At 41.5% G+C, this 24,935-nt stretch overlaps 1 protein-coding gene across 1 annotated transcript in view; it reads left to right on the top strand.

Annotated features, from left to right (window-relative positions):
* The first annotated feature begins 1,528 nt into the window (after positions 1–1,528).
* The window catches only part of dennd1b (DENN/MADD domain containing 1B), a 223,272-nt gene continuing 199,865 nt past the window's right edge, over positions 1,529–24,935 (top strand). The window contains exons 1-2 of the mRNA XM_072438119.1: positions 1,529–1,807; positions 4,901–4,965. Of these exons, the coding sequence (XP_072294220.1) occupies positions 1,791–1,807; positions 4,901–4,965 (82 nt within the window). The 5' untranslated portion in view covers positions 1,529–1,790. The remainder of the gene's footprint in view (positions 1,808–4,900; positions 4,966–24,935) is intronic.

The raw sequence follows: 24,935 nt of genomic DNA, 5'->3' as shown, positions 1-24,935 counted from the left end.
ACAACATATTTTTCTCTTGTTCTTGTTTTTGGACAGCGACGTTTGACTTCTGCAGCCGGAGACACACTTCTTCAATCTCAACACAAATACATGGGAAAGACACGGCAACTTTGTGTTGACAGATGAAGAATGGGAAAATGTATGAACTTCACAATGGAGTGTCACAAAATCTCTCACTCCTCACAGGAGGCTCGTCGTTACCATGTGCTTTGGGATGGTCCTGTTCACAAATACTGGATGCTGATCAATGAGGCAGCCACTCAGATATTCCATTTGACTTTAAAACAATGTACCTCGGATGTAGGACTCCAGCGATGGAGACGATGAATGGATACCTGTGGAATGTACGTTTGGCTGCGGTAAAAAAGCCAATATAAAGACATGGATAACGGAGCTGACAGAGCAGGACTGGACTATAACTAGAGATAACGTTAGATGTTTTTAAACTCAAAGATGGACATATTTAACCTGGTACTGGGCCTGACTGACATTTTGTTTCTCATTTTCTCATGATTTTAGCTTTTAACTCTCTGTTCTTGTTGAGTTTGTTACTTCTGTTTTGTTCCAATTATAACATAAACAAATAAAAACACAATTAATTTAAAGCCCTGCAATCTGGGCTTCAAAACTCCCACCATGGACACAATCGACGGATACCTTTGTACTATATACTTCTACTATGTGCTTTTGGTGGCAGAAAAAAAAAGGCCATAATAAAGAAGTGGATGACATAAACATCACCAAAGATCCAGGACCGGACTGACACTGTGACAGACATCAGGCAAATGGAGAAAATGACATTCAGACTGAATTTGGAAACGGACAAATTTGACCTACTTTGGACCGACTAGGACAGGACCGATTCAGTTTGATGTTGACTTGAGTTTTTCTTGTGATTTGTACTCTCTGGTCATTTTGTTCTATTTATGTTCTTTTCTATTTATTTATGAAAAAAAGAGGAAAATAATGAGAAAAAATAACAATACAAAGGGACCTTTACTGCTCCTGAATTTAGAAGTAAAGAAGATTAAAAACAAGCATGTATTGTTTTTTTATTAATGCAAAAAAATAAAAAAATAATCTAGAACATTTAAAATAAAAATAATGAACAAAAAAATGTAACAAAATAGTAAGAACAAGAAAAATTATAAGAGTAAATTACATTTTATCATGAGGGTTTTAATTAATTTGGGTTGTACTAGGCATATTGGTTGTACTCTGGTTCTTATGCTTTATTATTACGTCATTATTCACTGTGTCAATGTGTATATTTAATTAAATCTAGGGCGGGTTGGAGTAATATTGATGTATTGTTAATATTGTTGTTGTTATTTGCGTTTATGTCAAATATCTCACTTTGACGCTCCGCTGACGCGTGCGTGCCGGCCGTGCGTGCTGACGTCACTCGCGCTGACAGCACGCACTTCCTGGACTTCGGGGTTTGTTGTGGGAAATCCGCGCCGTGACCGACCGACCGAGCGACCGCGGACCGTGCGACCGAGCGAGAGCGCCACGGCTGCGGGAGAAGAGCCCCACGGACCCCCGACACATCTCCCACCCGCGGCCCCCCGAGGACACCACCCGAGCGCGAGCATGCGGCCCCGCGGTCAGCACGGACTAAGCTCCAGATAAAGGATAAACGTGACGGAGGCGGTGGAGGACGGAGGAGCCCGGGAGGAGAAGCGGCGGCGGCGGCGGCGGCGGCGGCGGGAGGAGCCGGAGGAGCCGGAGGAGCCGGAGGAGCCGGAGGAGCCGCGTGCACCGAGCGGCCGCGATGCTGTAGCGGAACCATGGACTGCAGGATCAAGTAAGAGCCGCGCGTTTAACCCCCGTTTCCCCCCCGTGAACACGTCGAACGCGCGTGGCACAGGTTGTTGCCGTGTTTGACGTAAGAGCTTCCTCCAGCACCAGCAGGAATCGAACCCATGATCTCCTTAATTGGAGGCGAGAGCTCCAACCACTCTGTGACATTGAATTCAATTATTATTATTTTTATTGATCTTTAAATTCTGGCTTAAAACGACTTCAATAAGAGACAGAAACTTGGTGCACGTTCATTTCTTTGGTCCATTCTCATTTTGTACTACACATTATTCGCATTTTTTTCGCAAATTTCCCCCCAATTATTCGCACATATTTGGCATTTTTTTCGCATTTTCATAGCACATTTTTTTCACATTTTTTGCACATTAATTTTGCAAATTTGTCAAAAATTTTCAAATTTTTTCGCAAATTTGTCGCACATTCCTGATGAATTATTAAAATATCATCCGGACATCGTCTTGGAGATGATGCTGATCGTATCACTTGTGTCACTATCGCTCACACCCTGAAGACCTCGAGCTCTTTTACCAAAATGCAAATAACAAAGTCGTTTCTCGCGCAGAATCTGAGTCAGTTGTAGCTTTTAAAATCCCCTTTGAACAAACTAAAACCGTGAAAGTCGGTCGTGGCGTTGCCGTGGCACTTTTCGCACACGTCGCAGTCCGAGATAAGAACTAACCTCTGCAAAGTGTGCAAACCTTTATTGACTCGGCCTTGGAAACTGCACGTACGTCATCATTCAACAGCATTTTAAACTAACATTGTATCAGTCGAGTAACGTGCCTTTGTTTACATGAAACGATAAAGTATTAACTCAATTTCTGCAATATTTATGCGACTGATGCTGGTATTTTAATGTACTTTTGACAGAAATTCAGTATATGTATATTTTTAATGCATTTACCGGTCAAATTGTGGCAAAACGGGATAAAACTAACACAGAAAAATGGCTAAATTAAGACTAAACAAAGACAATCTTGACTTTTGTGCATTTAATTTATCTAAAAAACCATCAGTGCAGATTATTTTGTCATAAAAACATAATCTACTGTTGGACAATCAGAAGTCCAGCGTTAATTTAACTTTGGTGTGGTTTATTTGCTTTTATCGACACTGTCCGGCTTTAGAGGAAACGGATTGACATTATTCTCGTGGCTGCGTTTTAGGTTTCACTTTAAGGCAACAGTCACTTCCTTTTATGTTACGCAATCTCTGTCTGTGTGGAGATGTCTGTGCTTTGAATGTTCCGCAGACCGGCATTAAACACTTTGATAAGTTGTGGGTTTGTAACTCAGTGGGAGAGTTTGTCCTTCACGCTGAGTTCAAAGCCCAATGTCACATAAAAGATGATTATTTTACCCTTTTATTCACTCAATATTGATGAACACCCCAGGTCTGCTTGTCCGTCCATAAAAGTCACTGATATTTTATCTGCAGAAATTTGAATAATTAACTAATTTTGTCCTAAATTGAACCCAATTTAGCATTTTTCGCACTTGTTTGGTTCTGGTTTGAGCCCAGTTTATTCCTGATCTAGACTTGGTTTGAGTCTGGGTTCAGACCTTGTTTAGTCCTGGTTTAGTCCTGGTTTAGTCCTGGTTTCGTCCTGGTTTAGTCCTGGTTTAGTCCTGGTTTAGTCCTGGTTTAGACCTGGTTTAGTCCTGATTTAATCCTGGTTTAGACCTGGTTTAGTCCTGGTTTAATCCTGGTCTAGACCTGGTCTAGACCTGGTTTAGTCCTGGTTTAGTCCTGGTTTAATCCTGGTTTAGACCTGGTTTAGTCCTGGTTTAGTCCTGGTTTAGACCTGGTTTAGACCTGGTTTAGTCCTGGTTTAGTCCTGGTTCAGTCCTGGTTTAGTCCTGGTTTAGACCTGGTTTAGTCCTGGTTCAGTCCTGGTTTAGTCCTGGTTTAGACCTGGTTTAGTCCTGGTTTAATCCTGGTTTAATCCTGGTTTAGACCTGGTTTAGACCTGGTTTAGTCCTGGTTTAATCCTGGTTTAATCCTGGTTTAATCCTGGTTTAGTCCTGGTTTAGTCCTGGTTTAGTCCTGGTTTAATCCTGGTTTAGACCTGGTTTAGACCTGGTTTAGTCCTGGTTTAGTCCTGGTTTAGTCCTGGTTTAGTCCTGGTTTAGTCCTGGTTTAGACCTGGTTTAGTCCTGGTTTAGTCCTGGTTTAGACCTGGTTTAGACCTGGTTTAGTCCTGGTTTAGTCCTGGTTCAGTCCTGGTTCAGTCCTGGTTTAGTCCTGGTTTTAATGTGGTGTTTGTGAACGTGTGAACGCTGTTTAAATGTTATCGCTTATTGTGATATTTTCTGGAACAACATATCGCACATTTTTAAATGTATTTGTCTGTTTATTAGTTTATTTGAACTTGGACCATGAAGATGAATGAAGTGTAAACATTCCAGCTTTTGACAAAACCAAAAAATGATAATAAAATAAAATAAACTAAAGAATAATAATAATAATAAAATAATAATAATAAAGTAATAATAATAAAAAAAACTAAACAAAAAAGAAAAATACTAACAAACCAAAAAAGAATAATAAAAATAAATACATTTAATATAATAAAAAATAAACCAAAAGATACAAATTCAAATAAACGAAAAAATAATAATATAGATTTACCAAAAGATATTAAAAAAATAAATGAATTAAAAATAATTTAAATAAACCAAAAAATAAGAATCTTGACAATTGCAAAGGAAAAAGTATTTTTTAGTTCAATCTATTGCCCAAAAAAATATAAAGAACTTTTTTTTTGTCACATTTAACTTTATTTATTCTTTCAATGCGTTTTTTTCCACACTTTTCTAACAGTCACATCGTTAAATCACATATTTTTTTTTCTCCTCACAATAACGCTAACATTTCATATGGTCACGTCTCTAAACCAGATGAAAACTGAACCACGTTTTCCCAATGAAACAGTTTCTATTGAACCAAAATGCTGCCATGATGAGAAACTTTCAGCATTTGTTCTGGTGACACGCCCGAGTGCACCTGTAATTCAGTTAATACGCATCAAACAGGTGAATTATATCAATAAATCCATGTTTTTTATCGTTGACAGGGAGAATCCAGAGAGGACGTTTGAGCTGGTGGTTCAAGTGGCCTGTCCTGCGTCTGAACATGAGGGTGAGTCCAACCGTCTCCTGCAACACCAGCGGTTCCCTGTGTTTTATGTAAACAAACGCGTGTTGTTACCGTCAGTTACTGTCGAGAAGACATGAGCGGGAGCGTCAAAGAGCTGTGATGGGCATTTCCTGTGTCATGTTGTGTACACGGTTAACTATGTCATTTAGAGAGAGTAAAAGTAAGAACACAAAACATTAAAGGTTGAATGGACGATTTTTTTGGCATAAATCTGTGTCTTATTTCCTCGTGGCGTGGACTGCCGATTAGTCCTGCCACGTATCAATCATAAAACGCACCTTCTGCTCACCTGCAGCCGCGTGCGGATCGTCCCACATTTCCGCGTGTCTAAGCGCATTGTTCTATCATAATATAGTTCCCTCAGTGTACGGGACAAAATGAAGACGGAGAAAGACAGTTCAAGCTGACGCAGAAGTGGACTGAAATCTATGGGAGACGAGAGATGCGATGCGATCCATCGCGCTAATAAACAAACGCACGTGTGTGTTGTATCGGTCCGCACGGGGGAGTGCACATGCGCACCTCCGCCTGAGTTCTCAAATCGCCGAAAAATCGTCCATTGCCCCTTTAAACCTTCTTCTCAGAACTGAAAATGAACAAAATGATTTTTTTTTTTTTTTAATTTGATTTATTATTTTCCTTATTTTATTTTTTTATTCAATCAAAATAAGTAAAATATCCCTCACTTGTGTCAAAAGTAAAATGAATAAAACAGGTAAAAATATTTATTTATTTATTATTTAACTTATTCATTGAATTATAATAAGTAAAGACATGCCTCACTTGCTTCAAAAGTAAAACAAATAAAATAAGAAAAAATATCTCTGACTTGAAATAAGTTTAAAAAAAATGTATCTATTATTTTATTGTATTTATTTATTAATTAAATGAAAAAAAATTGTAAAAATATCCGGCACTTGCTTCAAAAGTAAAACAAAACAAGAGAATAAATAAAAGATGGTCTAATGCGTGTTTTATAAAATGTTCTCACTTTTAAGCAGTTTAATGGTGAAGTCATAACGACGCGGTCTCGTTTCACATCAGCACGTTTTGTCTTGTGGTTTTTCCACTCTTAACGCTAAAATGACTGTTTGTAGCTCCAAGCAGAGGGTAATTGTGGAGGTAATAATGGAGGGTAATGACAGGCCTGCGCAGGAGGACGTAGTGTTTACCACAGTCCAGAGCTGTAGGTGTCAGAAAGCTTCCCAGAAGATAACCCTGTTGTTGTTTTTAAGTTTTGTTTGTGAGCGTTTTATCGGCGAATCTTTCCCTCTGTCTGCAAACTGTATTTAAAGATTTGTACAATGACCGTAAAGATTGGACTTCACTTCATCTTGGGCGTTTCTGCTGCTCAAAAATGACGTTAAATCAGAGCTGTTAAAAGTTTTTGCGTGATTTTGTGCGATTTAACGTGAGAAAAGCAACGCATTTGAACCACCGTCTGCCGCTGTCGTGTTGAAAGTACCAGGATGTTTGATGTCACTGTCGTCTGGTCCTTCTTCAGTCTCCTGTAAAATGTTTTAATTATTTTTTAATAACTGGTTTGTGTTTGTATTTCTGTCATAGTTTTCGTCATGATTTTGCCGACTCAGACTTAAATCAAAACTCAATAAAACGTCATCATAACTATGACTCAAATGACGTGCACATTCGTTGACTAAAACTATGACTAAAAGTAGTTACTGTATTTTCCGGACTATAAGTCACACCTTTTTTCATAGTTTTGGCCGGGGTGCGACTTATACTCCAGAGCGACTTATATGTGATATTAGTTGTTATTTTCACGCTGTCAACCACAAGAGGGCGCTCTAGGCTCCAAGCGACGCAGAAGAAGAATCTGCACTTCCTCTACCTCTGGAGTTTGTGGAGTTGTTTAGAAGTGACACAGAGGAAGAAGAATTCAATGGATTTAGTGACTTGGGGTAATACTGATGCTTTGGTAAACTTGTTAGCATGTTCTTTATGCTATAGTTATCTGAATAACTGTTCATATGTTACGTTAACATACCAGACACTTACCACAGTTCGTTGTCTGTGCGTCATGTAGCTGAAGGTGTTGGCGTTAGCATACGCACACCTATTCACCATGTTCTCTCATCTGTTATTATTTTAAACTGCATTTCAAGATGAAATGTCTGTTCTTGGTCTTGGATTTTATCAAATACATTTCCCCCAAAAATGCGACTTATACTCCAGAGCGACTTGTATATGTTTTTTTCTTCTGTATTATGCATTTTTGGCTGGTGCGACTTATAGTCCGGAAAATACAGTATAGAATTTCTGGTTGATTAAAACTATTCTGGATTTAGTCGACCAAAATAACGTGACATTTTCATCGACTAAAACGAGACAAAAACGTTGGTGAATTTTGAAAAAGAATAATTTTAGTCGGAAAAATTAAAAAATGTTTTGGTCAAAAGTAATACTGTTTTTTCTAACTTAAAGTGTTTCTATATATTTCCTTAATTAGTCGGATGACGTGATGGGAGGTCACGTTTTGGGTCAAAGGTGCTCGTGGACGGTGTTTTCAGATTCACATTCAGACAACTTTATTAATCCCTCCAGGGGCAATTAGTCTGAGCAGTAACAAACAAAGAACTACACAAAACGTACAAAATGCACAATGGAGCGATTCTGGAACAAAGAGGAGCGTCGAGGTCGGCGAACATCACCCAAAAGAAGACCTCACGTCACAAGTTTGAAGGTCAAAGACCAACGAGTTACAGGTCAGATCTGTGGCAAGACAAGTAAATGCTTGAGTAAATGCTGGCTAAAAGAGCTAATGCTGCGTTCACGTGCTCCTCGGGAACTGGAACGGGAGTCTGACTTGAGAAGAAGTCGAAATTCAAACTGTTTCATGTTCTTTTTGTTGCGTTGAAGCTGAATTTAAGCTCGTTAAACTCTACTATTTCATCATACTATTTGTACTTGTTAACCTTACAGCTTCATTAAACAGCAGTGTCGGGTCTTTCTGCCGCAGATCCGTTCGTCTTATCTCCGTGACAACTGCCTGTTGTAGTCCAGTTCCCGAGTTGTCGTTGTGTTCCTGTGTTGTCAGTAAAAGTGATGGATGAATCCCAGTATAAGGAAGAATAACGTGGATAAACACATTAAATAAAAGACACAGAACTACCACAGTGTTAAAGGCCACAGAATGACCAGACTTAAAACAAAACGTTGCACAGTTCAACTTTACCTAAGGCCTTTTTTCTATGAGTTTCCACATGTCTAACACCTTTGACAGCCCTGGTGGAACTTTACCATTCATAATATTCACTCGTAGCCGTGACTCGCTCTTGTATTCTCCCAGAAAGAGCGAGCTCCTGTCAGCAGCTCCGGTCAGCAGCTCCGGTCAGCAGCTCCGGTCAGCAGCTCCGGTCAGCAGCTCCGGTCAGCAGCTCCGGTCAGCAGCTCCGGTCAGCAGCTCCGGTCAGCAGCAGCATTCCAGAAGCTACGACTCGGGACAAAACATGCCTCTGCTCTTGCTACAAAAGCCCCTCCCCCGTAAACTCTACCTTTACACGTGTGGGAAGTGTAACCGCGTAAACCGTCCCTGGCCCCGTCTCCCGCGGTTACAGGCGGCATCGTTTGAAGTTGTCCTCGGATGAAAGTCGCGATGTTGGATGTCGGAGCGTAATCCGGGGGCCCGTGGCATAATAACCCACTTCCCCTAGTTCTGATACCAGGCCGGGCTCAAGTTCCAGAGTTATCGTCGAGTTCCCATGTTTTCGTCAAGTTCCCGTGTTCTAGTCGAGTTCCCGTGTTCTAGTCGAGTTCCCGTGTTCTAGTCGAGTTCCCGTGTTCTAGTCGAGTTCCCGTGTTCTAGTCGAGTCCCCAGGGTAACCCGCGGGCTCATTGGGACGGCAAAGAAGTCCGTTATGCCAGATGAACTCTCGGAGGGTAGCGCTCGCCGTACGGGCGCTCGCCGTAAGATGAATGACTCACTTCTGCCTCGATCGATGCCGCGGCGCTTTCATCGACTCGAGGCGCGAGGCACTTCTCTAAAGCCCGGAGTTTGTTCTCGTGTCCATGGATACGAGCGGCGTCGTGTTTCCGCCGTAGAGCACGAGATATAACCCAGTAATGAACGTGTAATAGGCTCAGGAGACAAAGTTATATTGGAGACGAGAGTGAATGAAATACAAGCGTAAAACAAACTGTGTGGACGGCTCAGGATGAATGGTCAGCAATGGACAACGACAATAAGCGTTTACCGTTTTTTCTGGACTATAAGTCGCACCTTTTTTCGTAGTTCTGGCCGGGGTGCGACTTATACTTTTCACACTTGCAACCGCATTTTATACTCCAGTGCGACTTATATATGTTTTTTTCTTCTCTATTATGCATTTTTTGGCTGGTGCGACTTATAATCCGGTGCGATTTATAGTCCGGAAAATACGGTAATTCACGGGCGTGTGAGTGAGTGGGCCACAAAGAACCTCCTGCACAAAAGGACAAAAACGTTTCAATAAATCAAAGGTATTACTTCATAGCAGTTACACATCCAGATCGTTAACTTCAGTGAAAATAGCACTAGTTGCACTTTTTGAATCAAGTTCTAGTGGAATAATTCAATTCAACAGTAGAAAATTTGACAGAAATACTGATTTGAATTGACATTTCGTACGAACGCTTAAATATTAGCTGTTATTTAGTCATAGAAAATACACTCAGAGGCTCAATTCATAAAACTGATACTTAGTTTTTTTCGTCATTTGTCTCTTTTAAGTTCTTATTTTAACAGAGTTTGGCTAGTAAAAAAGGCATGAACAAATCTGTTTTAATATCACTTGAATTATTCTGTTAAAACGTCAAATATTGCGGCACTCAACTGTCATATCACATCATCTCTGGTCTCGTGCAGGGCGTGCCTCCTTCATGTCTTCATAGAGATGTTTTTTGTGTGCCTGAAATGTTCCACAGTATAGCATTAAAGTTTCTATTTAATCTCAGGTGTTTTTATTGCTCCAAAACATGTAATTATTCACCTCACCACAGATCTGATATGTAACATGGTCTATCCTTAAAGGCGCAATGGACGATTCTTCGGCGATTTGAGAACTCAGGCGGAAGGGTGCATGCGCACTCCCCTGTGCAGACTGATACAACACACACGTGCGTTTGTTTTAATTAGCGCATCGCATCTCTCGTAGATTTCCGTCTTCTTCTGAGTCAGCTTGGACTGTCTTTCTCCTTCTTCATTTTGTCCCGTACACTGAGGGAACTATATTATGATAGATCAATGCGCTTAGACACGCGGAAACGTGGGGACGAGCCTGACGCGGCTGCAGGTGAGCGATAGGTGCGTTTTATGATTGATACGTGGCAGGACTAATCTGCAGTCCACGCGACGAGGAAATGAGACTCAGATTTGGGCCAAAAAAATCGTCCATTCAACCTTTAATGATAGACATTGACATTTGACTTTTTTACACTTTTATTCTCTTTTTTATATTTTTGTTTTTTTGGGCAATATATTGAACAAAAAATACTTATTTTTTATTCAAAAATTTTCAAGATTATTAATATTTTGCTTATTTTTCTTGTTTATTTTTTTATTATTTTATTGTTATTATATTTTTGGTTTATTTTTATTATTATCTTTCAGTTTATTTTATTTAGTTTTTTTTTGTTTAATTGATCAAAACTTAAAAACACCGAACACAGAGAGAGAACAAGATAATAAATGCATCCACTTACGTTACGGCCCACTTTATGAATAATAAATAAACTCACTTAAACATGACCACAGGCTCATGGTTTACGCCGGTGTAATTGTTTGGACCAGTGTAAGTTTGGACCAGTGCAAGTTTGGACTAGAGCTGGGTTTCGATTCAAATTTCAAGAATCGATTCGATTCCGATTTTTACGTTTCAAAATCGATTTTTTTCCGATTTCTCAGATTCCATCCGATTCGCTCCGATTTCGATCTGATTTCCGATTCGATCCGATTTCGATTCGATCCGGGGGTCAATGTTATTAAAAATGAAAAATGTATTTAAACCGTTTCCTTCACTTCATGACTGTGTAGAGAATCAACATATTAAAACTAGTATTATATCAATATTAAACAGCAAATCTTACAAGTATTGGTAGTTACTGATGGCTGGAAGACTGATGGAAAGGTTAAGGGTCAATCTACCTTCAAGAAAGATAATCCAGGAGTCCTGAATTATCTTTCTTGAAGGTAGATTGAAGTTCACTGAGGGAAATGTAAATTATAAATTGTAAAATTATAAAAATGTAAGTTTGGACCAGTGTAAGTTTGGACCAGTGTAAGTTTGGACCAGTGTAAGTTTGGACCAGTGTAAGTTTGGACCAGTGTCACAGATGGACGTGTTGGCCCTCTGCCCACCTGTTGAGCCCCCCGTTCGGACCCCGCCCTCGGGCCGTTCGGACCCCGCCCTCGGGCCGTTCGGACCCCGCCCCCTCGGGCCGTTCGGACCCCGCCCTCGGGCTGTTTTGCCGGAGCTCCGTCCTGACTCAGAGCAACTCCAGCCAAACACAAGCTCTCCCACAGCCCGGCGTTCACACTTCATCTGCCCACAAACGAACAACAACACAGATCGCGCCCACTGTCATTAAATCGCCATGACGACGCGGCGCGATTCAAGATTGGTGTTTGGAGAAGTGGTGGACTCTTTCGGTTTCGGTGCCTGTTCTCGTTTGGAAAGTTGTTAAATGATTGGACTTTGCTGTAGTTAGAGATGCGATCCGTGTGAACGCTTGGATCAGCATCTGCGCCTCCTGCTGGTCACTGGGGGAATGACACACGTTCAGATGTGGGACACGAGGGCACTTCCTGGTCACGTAATGAGTCGAAAGTTGTTTGTTTTCCTGTTCGAAAGAAGCCAAACCGGACAAGAAAACGATCACTTGAGTTGTGTGAATGAAACTCTGCTACAACTCGCACCGGATGTCCGTTGCGGAGGAGACATTGAGCAAACTAAATCATTATGTTACTCCAAGTGGCACAAAAAAAGTGTCCAGGCGGATCCAGTAGGTACGAGCCTCCGACTGGATTCAAAGCAGCAACTTCTCGTTTCTGAAACAGCCGCGCGGAAAGACGAATCCCGCGGTCCTGGGGGATTTGTTGGCGTGTTTGAGAAGGGTCAGACAACATGGACGACACAAACTGTTTTGACTATTAAGGACTGCACTGACATCATAACCGACATATGCACAATTGGAAAAAAAAAAAAAGTCGGGGGATTAGAGGAAGAAAGAAACGCCAAATACTTTCGAAGATACGTGTTCATGTGTTCGCGCTGAGTTGAAATAAAGTTAGTTTTATGGACGTGTACGATTATAGAGATGTAAAATAGAAAAAAATAAAATACATGCTTCTGGACTCGACTTGAAAATAGACAACTTTAAAAAACAATGAAAATCAGACAATTATCAGACTTAATATGCTCTAACTCTACTTTTTCTTTGGAAGCCTCTGCCTTTTTTCAAATTTTATTCCTCTACGTACCGTGTACCTTTTGAATTTGTTTTTAATCAATTCCTTTTTTACTATTATTATTTAAAAAAAATAAATCATTTTTATTTAATTTTATAAATTTTATTTATTTCATTTATTTCATTTATTTCATTTATTTCATTTATTTCATGTATTTTATTTATTTTATTTATTGTAATAATTGTATTAATTGTAATAATAATAATGATAATAGATAATGATAATAAATAAATATAAAAAGTTAAAAGTGACATAATAATAATCAATACTAAAGCATGAGTCAAATGCACTATACACTGACTGATACTGAAATAGAATAGGTAGTTTTAGAAACATATATAATTAAAGTTTTTGTGCATTATACTTCAGTAAATGTCCCGTTAGCGTTAGCGCGTGGACAGGAATAGCCGGGGCGTTTCATTGGTCAGCCTCGGCTTCCTGTGCTAACCGACTTTCACGCTTTGTCACTTGCACTCGCCGCCCACGCGCTCGCTCCCCAAACTCTTTCACGAGTGGCTCCAGCGTGACCTTTTTCACTTTATCTCAGAATAGATTACTTGCTCATCAAACAGACAACATTTTGGCTCGCCGAACGTATACGCGCCGTGACATTTCTCGATATGCCACTCGAGAAACGGCTCACTTACGGCAGCCGCGCAAATTAATTAGAAACTCGAGGAAAATTAATATCGCCGGCTATTTCCGGACTTTTGCGGATCCATACGCGCTAATAAAATGTATATATGCTAAAAGTGTGACCCTCGCAAATGCCACTAAGTTCACGCCGTAATTAGCTGTGTTGGGCCAGACGCTGCGCTGTTCCGTAAACGCGGCGCCGCCCACTTCTCAAAGGTCGCGGAAGTTTTTGGTTCGTGAAATATTTTTTACGCGCAAAGATGAGTGGGGGGATCTGAAATGGGGTCGGAGTTCGCTGCGGTGGCTGTAGGCGGAGCTAGCGCGACTCGTCTCGACTTGAATCCGGTCCAGTCTTTGTGGCACATTTTACCAAAATAAAGCTTCCAAAGTGCTGTCATGGTGACCACAACTGAACAAACGGGAGGCTATGCTAACGGCGGCGCCGCCCACTTCTCAAAGGTCGCGCTGAAGTTTTTGGTTGAACTCGTGAAATATTTGTACAAGCGGGGGAATCCAAAACGGGGTCGTAGGTCGCCGTGGCTGTGGGCGGAGCTAGCGCTGACGCAGATGTCGCGGTTGGAGCTAGCGTGGCTCGCTTCGACTCGAATCCGGTCCAGTATTTGCTCGTGTGGCACATTTGACCAGAAATATCACATTAAAACATTATTTAAAGGTTTCAACGTCACTTTTTTTCTTTTTATTCATAATCCGCTCCTTTTCTTGCTTTTTTTTTTTTTTGCGTAAAACTGTATTCTATATTTTTCAAACGCTACATATTTCCAAAACAACATTACCAATTTTATCTAAATGTCGATATGTCCTTTATTTTCGACATATTTTGTAATGTTTATTGGCCTTTAAAAATGCCCTTGTTCCTTTTGCTTTAGGGTGTTGGGGCAAGCTAGCTTTTGTTTACTCCCTCGTGGTAATTCCCTCTGCTGCCAGTAGATGGAGCGCAAACACAAATCCTGCTGAGGGAACGCCTGGCAGATAGAAAGTCTAAAACACGCTAGATAGACTTTCTGTCTGCCACGCGTTCCCTCATCAGGCTTTGTGTTTGCGCTCCATCGACTGGCAGCAGAAGGGAATCAAACAAAAGCTAGCTTGCCCAACACGCAGTTGCAACAATGTAAACGTAAATGCTCCGTGTAAAGATGTTTCGCGGGGTTAAAAACAGCACAGACGACCTCCAGGTCAGACAAAAACGACGCTAAAGTGGAACCACGAGACGAGTCGCTCTGCGGATCTGAAACTCCCGAGCAGGAAGTGGAATCAACGCGCTTCACTTCGCTCCAGCGCTCGCTGCGGTGAGTTCCGAGTGACAAACGTGTGAAGAGTTTACACACGTCGCATTCCCCTGACAGTTTAGTGTTTGTGGTGAAAGCGGCGTAAGTTACGATATCGAATGTGAGTGTTGCCCCTGATCCTCACTCCTCACTCCTCACTCCCCCTCCTCACTCCTCACTCCTGCTCCTCACTCCTCACTCCTCACTCCCCGTCCTCACTCCTCACTCCTGCTCCTCACTCTCCCTCCTCACTCCTCACTCCTGACTCCTCACTCCCCCTCCTCACTCCTCCTGCTCCCTCCTTCCCGTTTATTTTGCTCCTACAAAACTCCAGAATAACTTCTCTGCCTTCTCTTCACCACTGACTCCTTGACCCCGCCTCCGCCGCCGCCGAGCTCCGATTGGCCGCGGCGGCTCTCGCACACGCTCACACGGGCCTCACACTTCGGCAGAGGCCATTGGAGGGCTAACAGATGCCACCGCAGCAAACGGGGTGTTGATTGGTCATTAGAGGGGCCAAGCGCCGGCGGAAGGGCCCCGCGGTCTCGCACCCCGTTTTACGTCTCGGCTCCCGCGCCTCCTCGTCACCCGGCTTCACCAAAATTGGCTTTCGTTTCGTTGTTTGAGGAAAGCAGATCTGATCCAAGTCTGTTTTGTGTTGTTTCTTTGTGGCGCTCGCTGCATTTCCTGTAAATGAGGAAGTGGAGGGACTTTGCGGTGGCGAGTTCTGTTTGTGAACCTCCTCCCTCTGTGTGTGAAGGCTCCGCCCACTCTCAGATGACCCTTGTTCAAGTTTTAATAGTCAATGAGAAAGTGGATGTTGTTTCTAGTTTCACGCCTCTGATGATCACGTATGTGCGAGTGGCGTTGTCATGACACTTTAACTTAAGGAACATGCTCCATACTTCAGTCATAACAACATAAAAAGATATATAAAGTTTTAGATCATAGACTGTACTTTTCAACACAAAGTAATGGTACTTGAGGTTCAAGAAAAGTTACATTTTGTTCTGTTTATGTGATTTTTAAATATATATACATACTTGTTCAATCTAGTTCCACATCCAGTTTTAGTGTCGATTAGTTTCTTTGGTAATTATTTTGATAATTTTGATATACGCCTACAACTAATGTTTTTCATTAGTTGACTAGTCAAACGATTATTTGTATTGTACATCGAGACTATTTAAATAAAGATGATTGGAGGCTTCTGGATAGATAATAGTTGCAAATGAAGAACATGATTTTTATTTATTTTCTGGACATTTTGATTTAATATCGCTGCGATCTACGTTATAAAAAGGTATTTTCACATGTGTTTTAGCCTCAGTTTATCGTCGACTTTCAGGACTTTCCTCCTCCGCCTTCTCCTCCTCCTCCACCTTCTCCTCCTCCTCCGCCTTCTCCTCCTCCTCCACCTTCTCCTCCTCCTCCGCCTTCTCCTCCTCCTCCACCTTCTCCTCCTCCGCCTTCTCCTCCTCCTCCACCTTCTCCTCCTCCGCCTTCTCCACCTCCTTCTCCTTCTTCTCCTTCTCCACCTCCTTCTCCTCCTTCTTCTCCTTCTCCACCTCCTTCTCCTCCTTCTTCTCCTTCTCCACCTCCTTCTCCTCCTTCTCCTTCTTCTCCTTCTCCACCTTCTCCTCCTTCTTCTCCTTCTCCACCTTCTCCACCTTCTCCTTCTTCTCCTTCTCCACCTTCTCCTTCTTCTCCTTCTCCACCTTCTCCTCCTTCTCCTTCTCCACCTCCTCCTCCACCTTCTTCTCCTCCTCCTCCTTGTTCTCCACCTCCTTCTCCTCCTCCTCCTTCTTCTCCACCTCCTCCTCGCACTCCGGCCAAAACTATGAAAAAAGGTGCAATTTATAGGCTGGAAAATATGGTAGTAACATAATCTTACACTAGGGAAGATAAGGTAAACCTACAGGATTGTGTCAGTGTGTGGTAAAAGTGTGTCAGTGTGTGGTAAAAGTGTGTCAGTGTGTCAGTGTGTGGTAAAAGGGTCTCAGTGTGTGGTAAATGTGTGTCAGTGTGTGGTAAATGTGTGTCAGTGTGTGGTAAATGTGTCGGGTTGTGGTAAAAGTGTGTCAGTGTGTGGTAAAAGTGTGTCAGTGTGTGGTAAATGTGTGTCAGTGTGTGGTAAATGTGTGTCAGTGTGTGGTAAATGTGTGTCAGTGTGTGGTAAATGTGTGTCAGTGTGTGGTAAATGTGTGTCAGTGTGTGGTAAATGTGTCAGTGTGTGGTAAATGTGTCAGTGTGTGGTAAATGTGTCAGTGTGTGGTAAATGTGTGTCAGTGTGTGGTAAATGTGTGTCAGTGTGTGGTAAATGTGTGTCAGTGTGTGGTAAATGTGTGTCAGTGTGTGGTAAACGTGTGTCAGTGTGTGGTAAAAGTGTGTCAGTGTGTGGTAAAAGTGTGTCATTGTGTGGTAAAAGTGTGTCAGTGTGTCAGTGTGTGGTAAAAGTGTCTCAGTGTGTGGTAAATGTGTGTCAGTGTGTGGTAAATGTGTCGGGTTGTGGTAAAAGTGTGTCAGTGTGTGGTAAAAGTGTGTCAGTGTGTGGTAAATGTGTGTCAGTGTGTGGTAAATGTGTGTCAGTGTGTGGTAAATGTGTGTCAGTGTGTGGTAAATGTGTGTCAGTGTGTGGTAAATGTGTGTCAGTGTGTGGTAAATGTGTCAGTGTGTGGTAAATGTGTCAGTGTGTGGTAAATGTGTCAGTGTGTGGTAAATGTGTGTCAGTGTGTGGTAAATGTGTGTCAGTGTGTGGTAAATGTGTGTCAGTGTGTGGTAAATGTGTGTCAGTGTGTGGTAAACGTGTGTCAGTGTGTGGTAAAAGTGTGTCAGTGTGTGGTAAAAGTGTGTCAGTGTGTGGTAAAAGTGTGTCAGTGTGTCAGTGTGTGGTAAAAGTGTCTCAGTGTGTGGTAAAAGTGTCTCAGTGTGTGGTAAAAGTGTGTCAGTGTGTGGTAAAAGTGTGTCAGTGTGTGGTAAAAGTGTGTCAGTGTGTGGTAAAAGTGTGTCAGTGTGTGGTAAAAGTGTGTCAGTGTGTGGTAAAAGTGTCTCAGTGTGTGGTAAAAGTGTGTCAGTGTGTGGTAAAAGTGTCAGCGTTTGGTAAATGTGTGTCAGTGTGTGGTAAATGTGTGTCAGTGTGTGGTAAATGTGTCGGTGTTTGGTAAAAGTGTGTCAGTGTGTGGTAAAAGTGTGTCAGTGTGTGGTAAATGTGTGTCAGTGTGTGGTAAATGTGTGTCAGTGTGTGGTAAATGTGTCAGTGTGTGGTAAATGTGTGTCAGTGTGTGGTAAATGTGTCAGTGTGTGGTAAATGTGTGTCAGTGTGTGGTAAATGTGTGTCAGTGTGTGGTAAATGTGTGTCAGTGTGTGGTAAATGTGTCAGTGTGTGGTAAATGTGTCAGTGTGTGGTAAATGTGTGTCAGTGTGTGGTAAATGTGTGTCAGTGTGTGGTAAATATGTGTCAGTGTGTGGTAAATATGTGTCAGTGTGTGGTAAATGTGTGTCAGTGTGTGGTAAATGTGTGTCAGTGTGTGGTAAATGTGTGTCAGTGTGTGGTAAATGTGTGTCAGTGTGTGGTAAATGTGTGTCAGTGTGTGGTAAATGTGTGTCAGTGTGTGGTAAATGTGTGTCAGTGTGTGGTAAATGTGTGTCAGTGTGTGGTAAATGTGTGTCAGTGTGTGGTAAATGTGTGTCAGTGTGTGGTAATTGTGTCAGTTTCTGGTAAATGGGCTTTAGTCGTTTAGACAATCAGTCGATTGTGTCTTAGTCGACCAAATCTTTTTAGTCGACATCAGATTTATACGTATCACGACAGAAGAGACGAAACATAAAGTTATTGTGTTTTGGGAGTTTAATCTGTCTTTTCAGCCACAAAGATGCTGCTCACAAGAACATTTTAGAGCGATGTTCTTTTTATTCACTAAATCAAAGCTCTGGGTGTGTCTTGAAGAGGTTTGGTCTTCTACAGGCCCAGAACGAGGTCTCTTGAGAATTCATGTGAGCGTTTACATTTGGATTGGACATATAAAGAGTTACACGCCGTCTAATAACGAACTGTCGTTTTTAAAAGCAGCAAAAATGTACAATAAAGCGAATAATGTGAGGCCAAAATCCTGTTCTCAATGAAATCTCAAAGAATCCTTGACTCATGAGTGTTCATCACAGGAGAGCTCTTTCATGTGTGGAGTCTTCTTGAACATGTCTATCCAATCTTTATTTTAAGTGCCATAAGATATTTTTCCCAAGTCGTCCTGACCTAATAAAATATACAAATTTACAAATATAACTGGGGCAGATGAGTTTCCTTCAGGTTTAAGTGAATATGAAAAAAGTGTGTAATGTTATTCCTCTTTTCACTGCAGACGAGCTCCTGCTTCTCCACACTCCTATTTATAGATCTTCATCTCTGCTCTCTTCTTCTGCTCCTCTTCTCTGCTCTTCTTTGCTCTTTTCTGCTCTCCTTCCACTCTGTTCTTCCTCTGACCTCTTCTTCTCTGCCCTTCTTCTAGGCTCTTCTCTGTTCTTTGCTCTTCTTTGCTCTTTTTATCAGCTCTTCTTCTCTGCTCTTGTTCTTCTCGCTCCTCTCAGCTCCTCCCTGCTCTTCTTCCTCCCCCTCTTCTTCTTCTCTGCTCTTCTTCTCAGCTCTTCTTCTCTCCTTCCTCTGAGCTCCTCCCCCTTCCTCTTCTTCTCTGCTCTTCTTCTCCTCAGCTCCTCCCCCCTCCTCTTGTGTATGGTGTAGACCCCTTAAATAGTAAAAGGCCTGATCATGTTTGTACAGGAGAGTTTTGAAGTCTCTTGTGACCAGAGAAGATTCCAGAGAGATTTGGGAATTTTGTGTTTAAAAATAAAGCCTGTAGAAAGTCAGAGGAAAAGAGATATTTCTGATGTTCAAATGTTTTGAGCTACAGTAACTCAGTGGATACAGCTCAGCCACCAGTCGTAGGCTTTATCAGACGTGATGCATTCTTTTTTTTTAAAGGATTTCTTTTGTCCCATAGGCTTTATTAGACGTGATCAATTATTATATTTTTATTATTATAATTTTAATTATTGTTAAGGATTTTTTTGTCCCATAGGCTTTATTAGACGTGATCAATTATTATATTTTTATTATTATAATTTTAATTATTGTTAAGGATTTTTTTGTCCCATAGGCTTTTTTAGATAAGATCAATTATTATTTAATTATATATATATAATTTTTAAGGATTCTTTTGTCCCATAGGCTTACTACATGTGATACATTTTCTTTATTTAAAAAAAAAATGATTTTTTTTGCCCGTTGGCTTCATGAGACGTGATCAATTATTATTTTATAATTATATATTATTATATTTAAATTTATAAATTTATTTTGTCCCATAGGCTTTATTACATATGATACATTTTTAGTTATTTTTAATTATTTTTAAAATATTTTTTTTGGCCCATAGGCTTTATTAGATATGATACATTTTTATTTATTTTTAAAATATTTTTTTTGGCCCATAGGCTTCATTAGACGTGATCAATTATTATTTTATTATTGTATTTTAAAATGTTTTAAGGATTCTTTTGCCCCATAGGCTTCATTAGATATATATTTTTCTTTTTTTTTAAGGATTTTTTTTGGCCCATAGGCTTCATTAGACGTGATCAATTATATATTTTTTAAGGGTTTTCTTTGACCCGTAGTCTTTATTAGACTGGACAGTGATGGAGAGAGTAGAGTGGACACGCAGCAAACTGTCCTAGCAGCGATTCGAGCTTGCGCCGCTGCCGTCTCCCTCCTTTAATTAGCAGTATTTTTTTATCATCAATGTTATATTTCTCATATCTCCCATTACTTTGCTTTTCTTTCCTCCATCTCCCACCTCCGTCGTGCTAAGCTAACGCAATGACTGACGTCGGCGACGCAGAGAACAGATGGCGTGGCGCTCAGAAAGTTGCCATTCCAGACCGAGCGCCGTGATTGGCCCGGTCTTTTCCCCCATGTAATTCCAATGTGGCCTAGTTTGGACCCAAATGAGTGGGATTAGCCGAGCGGCGGGTTTAAGCGGCTTCAGTGTCATGCTAATCCCGCTCGTGCAAATTGGATCGGACTTTAAAATGATCAGATTTTTGACACATTTCCACTGGGTTTTATCTGATGACTCGTAGTAATATCAGTGACACTTATCCTCATAAAAAGAGGATTATTACGTTGTTAGACCACAGCATTGGCCAATATCCACTTATTTCATTCAAAGGCTGTTAAAGCGCCCCCTACAGGTCGGACGACTCATTGGATTAAAATGTAGATGAACATATTTAGAATTTTGCTAAAAATTATAAAAATGTAATCAGAGAATTGCAAATTTTTTAGGTTTATATTTTCACTTCCTGTTTGTAATCGATGACATCACACTAGGAAAACACTGGGCCATAACTCATCTAATGTCACATTATTTAATTTGACGAATACAAATATATGAAAATGACTTTATTTTGTTGAATCCATGTTTAAAGAGTCTAAAAAGTTTGTAAATTCTGCATAAACTTTGACTGGAATGAGTGTCCCTGGTGTGATGTCACTTCCTGTCATTTCTTACAGATTTTTCAGTTTCCTCCACAAATACCTGCTTGATCGGTGTACAACTATCATTTATATGTACTACAGGTATAAATACACCAAATAAAGTAAAACTTTTAGTCTGAATATAATCTTTTCCATATGTCGTATGTCCAGCACTTGATCGTCAGTGTATTTTGTGTCATTAAATATATTGTTCTGAAATCCGGAATAGTCTTTTTATTCTACTAGAATATATGTAGTAAAAGTGTTTTCAGAGTTAGATTAAAGCTCAGACTAGACCACGTTCACCTGCAGCAGATCAGAAATATTGAGCTGAAGTGGGCCGCTCGTGGGCCGCTCGTGGGCCACTCGTGGGCCGGGGCCGCTCATGTAGGTCGACTTAATTGAAACCAGGAGGACCATCATAACGAGGGTTCCGGTCTGGCTCAGCGGCCTCACCCTGCCACAAACACGACTCATCCTGATTGAAAAACGTCTGATGCGAGAGACAGAAACGATCAATTAAGAGCATCAGCCCCACTCGCAGGGGGCGGTCTCCTCACGTCCCCCTCGTCCGCTCACCCCGGACCCCCTCAACAAACGCCTGTCACGGGCCCCGTTTGACCCCTCCATGTCCGCGCTGTCATCTCCGCTTCGGGGGCTCCACCCTTTTTACACGTGCCCCCGGGGTACGTCTCGCCTCGCGCCCTCACGCCGCGCAATTACGGCGAGCGGAGTGGTTAAACTGGCCCTTAATTTCGGTTCTGGCCTATTTTCTTCCGTCACCGCGGGCGAATGTGGGTCAGTCCCGGCGGCTCCGAGAGTGTCCGGGACTATTTATCGACCGCAGATCACGCGCTTCAGGTCATTGTTGGTCCTGGACGTTTGTGGTTCATTTAACGCGATACGTTTGACTTACAGTAAATCTATACATCTATAATATACAGTATTTATCAGAACTGAAAATGTTAAACACTGGGTCCATTCTGACCCGCAATGATCTGACATAGGGCTTATTACAGTCTGTGTAATAGGCAGTTAATAGTTGCTTAGCGATAGTAGGATATGATACAGATGAAACTGTAATGTGCTTTATTTTTCTCCAAAGTGTTAGTTCTAATTAGACTAATTTCGGGCGGGCGTGTGTTCCTGCGCGTGTTCGTAAGCGCGCACGTTCATAAGTGGGCGTGTTCATAAGGGTCTGGCGTCATTCTCAGGGTTAATGCTCATTATTCGCCTCTGGCCAGAAGCTGGACTCGGCTCATTTACATAAACATATGCGTGTTTGTAACGCGAGTTAAAAGAGACAGATTCATAGTTTTTGATGAAAACACTCTTTTTGTCCAGAATCGTGCTCCACCAGATCCTCAAACGGCTCCAACTTCATCTGGTCAAATTTAACTAATCGATTAGCAAAATGATCGTCCTTCATAAACCGCTTGTCGCGATAATTACTTCATCGTTTTATCGTTCAAAACACGACAGATGCAACGATATTCTTTTTGTGTTTTCTTTGGGAAAGATAATGATGGAGCTGTCGACAGTTGAATAAATAACTTGAATGACCCATTATATAAACTTGAGTGTTTCATTATGTTATTCATTTATTGCAAATCACATTTTGACGATATGGTACATTTTGGGATCATTGTAAATTTTTATTTTTTTTATTTTATTTTTATTTTTACTATAATTGTTTAAAATAATACATTAAAACATAAAATAATAATTTAATCATTGCGACAGGCCAAGTTTAACAGACTTAAAACAGTTATTGACATGTGTTTCTAGGGATGCATAGCTAAACCCACGTTCAGGTTCAAGTCCGGATTCGAATCCAGAGGTTTAGGTTCAGGTCCGGACCTAATGAGTCCGGACCTAATGAGTCCGGACCTAATGAGTCCGGACCTAATGAGTCCGGACCTAATGAGTCCGGACCTAATGAGTCCGGACCTAATGAGTCCGGACCTAATGAGTCCAGCTGAACCCATGCCATATTTGCATAATGTTACAACAGCATAACACAAGCTACTTGGCTAAATTAAGTTGAAGACACTTGAACAAGGACGACTATCAAACACAAGGCAGATTGAAATAAACTCAACTTGTGTGGTTTATTCACTGTTTTTAACAGAAGTTACAACTTACAAATCACGAGCTAGCTGCTTAACAGCTAGCACACATTCATGTGTTTTAGTTGAGGAACAACTTCTGAACAAGAGCATGTTGAGTATTGTTGACAGAGTCAGTCTGGGTCAAGGGTCAAAGCAGCTGTTTCATCTGATACAATGTTTTGCCTTTAGATACATTTCCACTCTATAATTTTGCAGATCCTTTGGCATCAAAAGTAAAAACCTTCAAACAGACAATACAGGTGTAAATAATTAAGTAACAGTATAAAATAACAGAGTTACAAAAACTAACATAAAAGTCAACTTTCGTTGACTCTGATCCCGTATTTTGGACGGGTTATTTTGAAATGTGGACGGGCATTTTCGAGTGCAAGGATGGGGTCATTTTTATTAATAAATCTTAGAAAAAAGGGAATATTCGGGGCGGGAAGCATTTGATTAAATCCGCCTCGGGCCACGCCATGACAGTTTACTGTTTACAAGTGAAAATTTACATGCTGTGCGCTGATTGATCGACAACGTTTCTGTGCTTGGCTCTGATTGGCTGCCGAGCTGTGGTCCGGAGAATGCCGAAGCTCCTTCTCCGCACGGAGGATCACCCTGCGGGCCCCTCCGTGCACGCAGAGCGCCATCTAGCGCAACACAAACACAAATGTTGATATATAAGACCGCATGAAACCAGTCAAAGAGCCGCATGCGGCTCGAGAGCCGCGGGTTGGCCAGGCCTGATCTAGAGTAAGTAAAGTAGATCCCAAACTCCTGCTCTCAAACGTTGTAGTCTGTTTTCTTCCCGTGTTTTACATCAACCTCGTGTTGAACGTGGAAAAGCGTTCGTAGCGTCACGTCGTCGTCGGCCAGTGTCGCGTCGCTTTAAACCCGGCTTCAAAACGCGCTAGTTCCTTTTAAACGCCCGAGCGGCGGCGGCGGCGGCGGCGGGATAACGTAAAGAGCGCTCTCCAGATGGCCCTTTTCAAAGCGTCAAAGCTTGAGTCGTTGGCTCGTCGATCCCCCCAGAACCCCCCAGACCCCTCTGGACCCCCCCGGACCCTCGACAAACGAGCCCATTTTCCCATCGTCCCTCGGCCGTCTTCTGAACGATGGACAAGGTGGACGGTTGCCATAACGGTGAACAGTTTCAAATCTTGGTGGAAAGTCCTCAAAATGGTGCTCGTAATGGGAAAACGCAGAAACACGATATGATCCAAACCTATCATTTGGGGCGTGGTCCAAAATGCGGGAAATATCAACCAATCACGTTAGAGCCCAAGCAATTTAGCTAAATGACTAGAGGACTTGCATTTGACCCTCATTATGGGCGTAAACGACACTAGCTAGGGCCCGCCTCCTCGACCCTCCGTCACCAAACTTAAAGTCTGTGTGTCTGATTCTCACGTTTTTCTAATTATGACGTCGTTTGGTGAGTTTGTTCCTTTGGTAAATAATTATCATGGTTTTACAGCGGTCCAGTTGCAGTTTGTGAAGAAAATTCGAAGTAGTTCTAAAACAGAATACCTCTGTGATGTCATCATAAAGCGAGCAACTTTGCACGCGACTTACAGCTTTTTATGACGGTTTAAACAACAATTTATCAAAGTAAACTTGTTTTCAAGTGTAATTGTTTGCAAAATCATAACTATTGTATGGTTGCTAAGTTACAGTTGTGGAATCACATCCACCAATGTCATATCTGCTGGACACGTCAAACCAGGAAGTGACATTATAAACATCACCAAAATAATCTTAAATATAATGATATAAGTGTTGTTTAATGTGTCGTATGGACAGTTTCTGAATCATCTCATACAAGTGCGTTTTAAAATAGGATTTCTTGTAACATGATTAAAAATCGACTGTTGAACGCCTCGACTGAACGCTGGGACTGAGCGCCTTGACTGAGCGCCATG

The sequence above is a fragment of the Eucyclogobius newberryi genome, unplaced genomic scaffold (assembly GCF_026437365.1).
Source record: "Eucyclogobius newberryi isolate DKJ021-1_F unplaced genomic scaffold, fEucNew1.0.hap1 SCAF_9, whole genome shotgun sequence".
NCBI lineage: Eukaryota > Metazoa > Chordata > Actinopteri > Gobiiformes > Gobiidae > Eucyclogobius > Eucyclogobius newberryi.
This window is presented reverse-complemented; position numbering and strand designations above follow the sequence as displayed.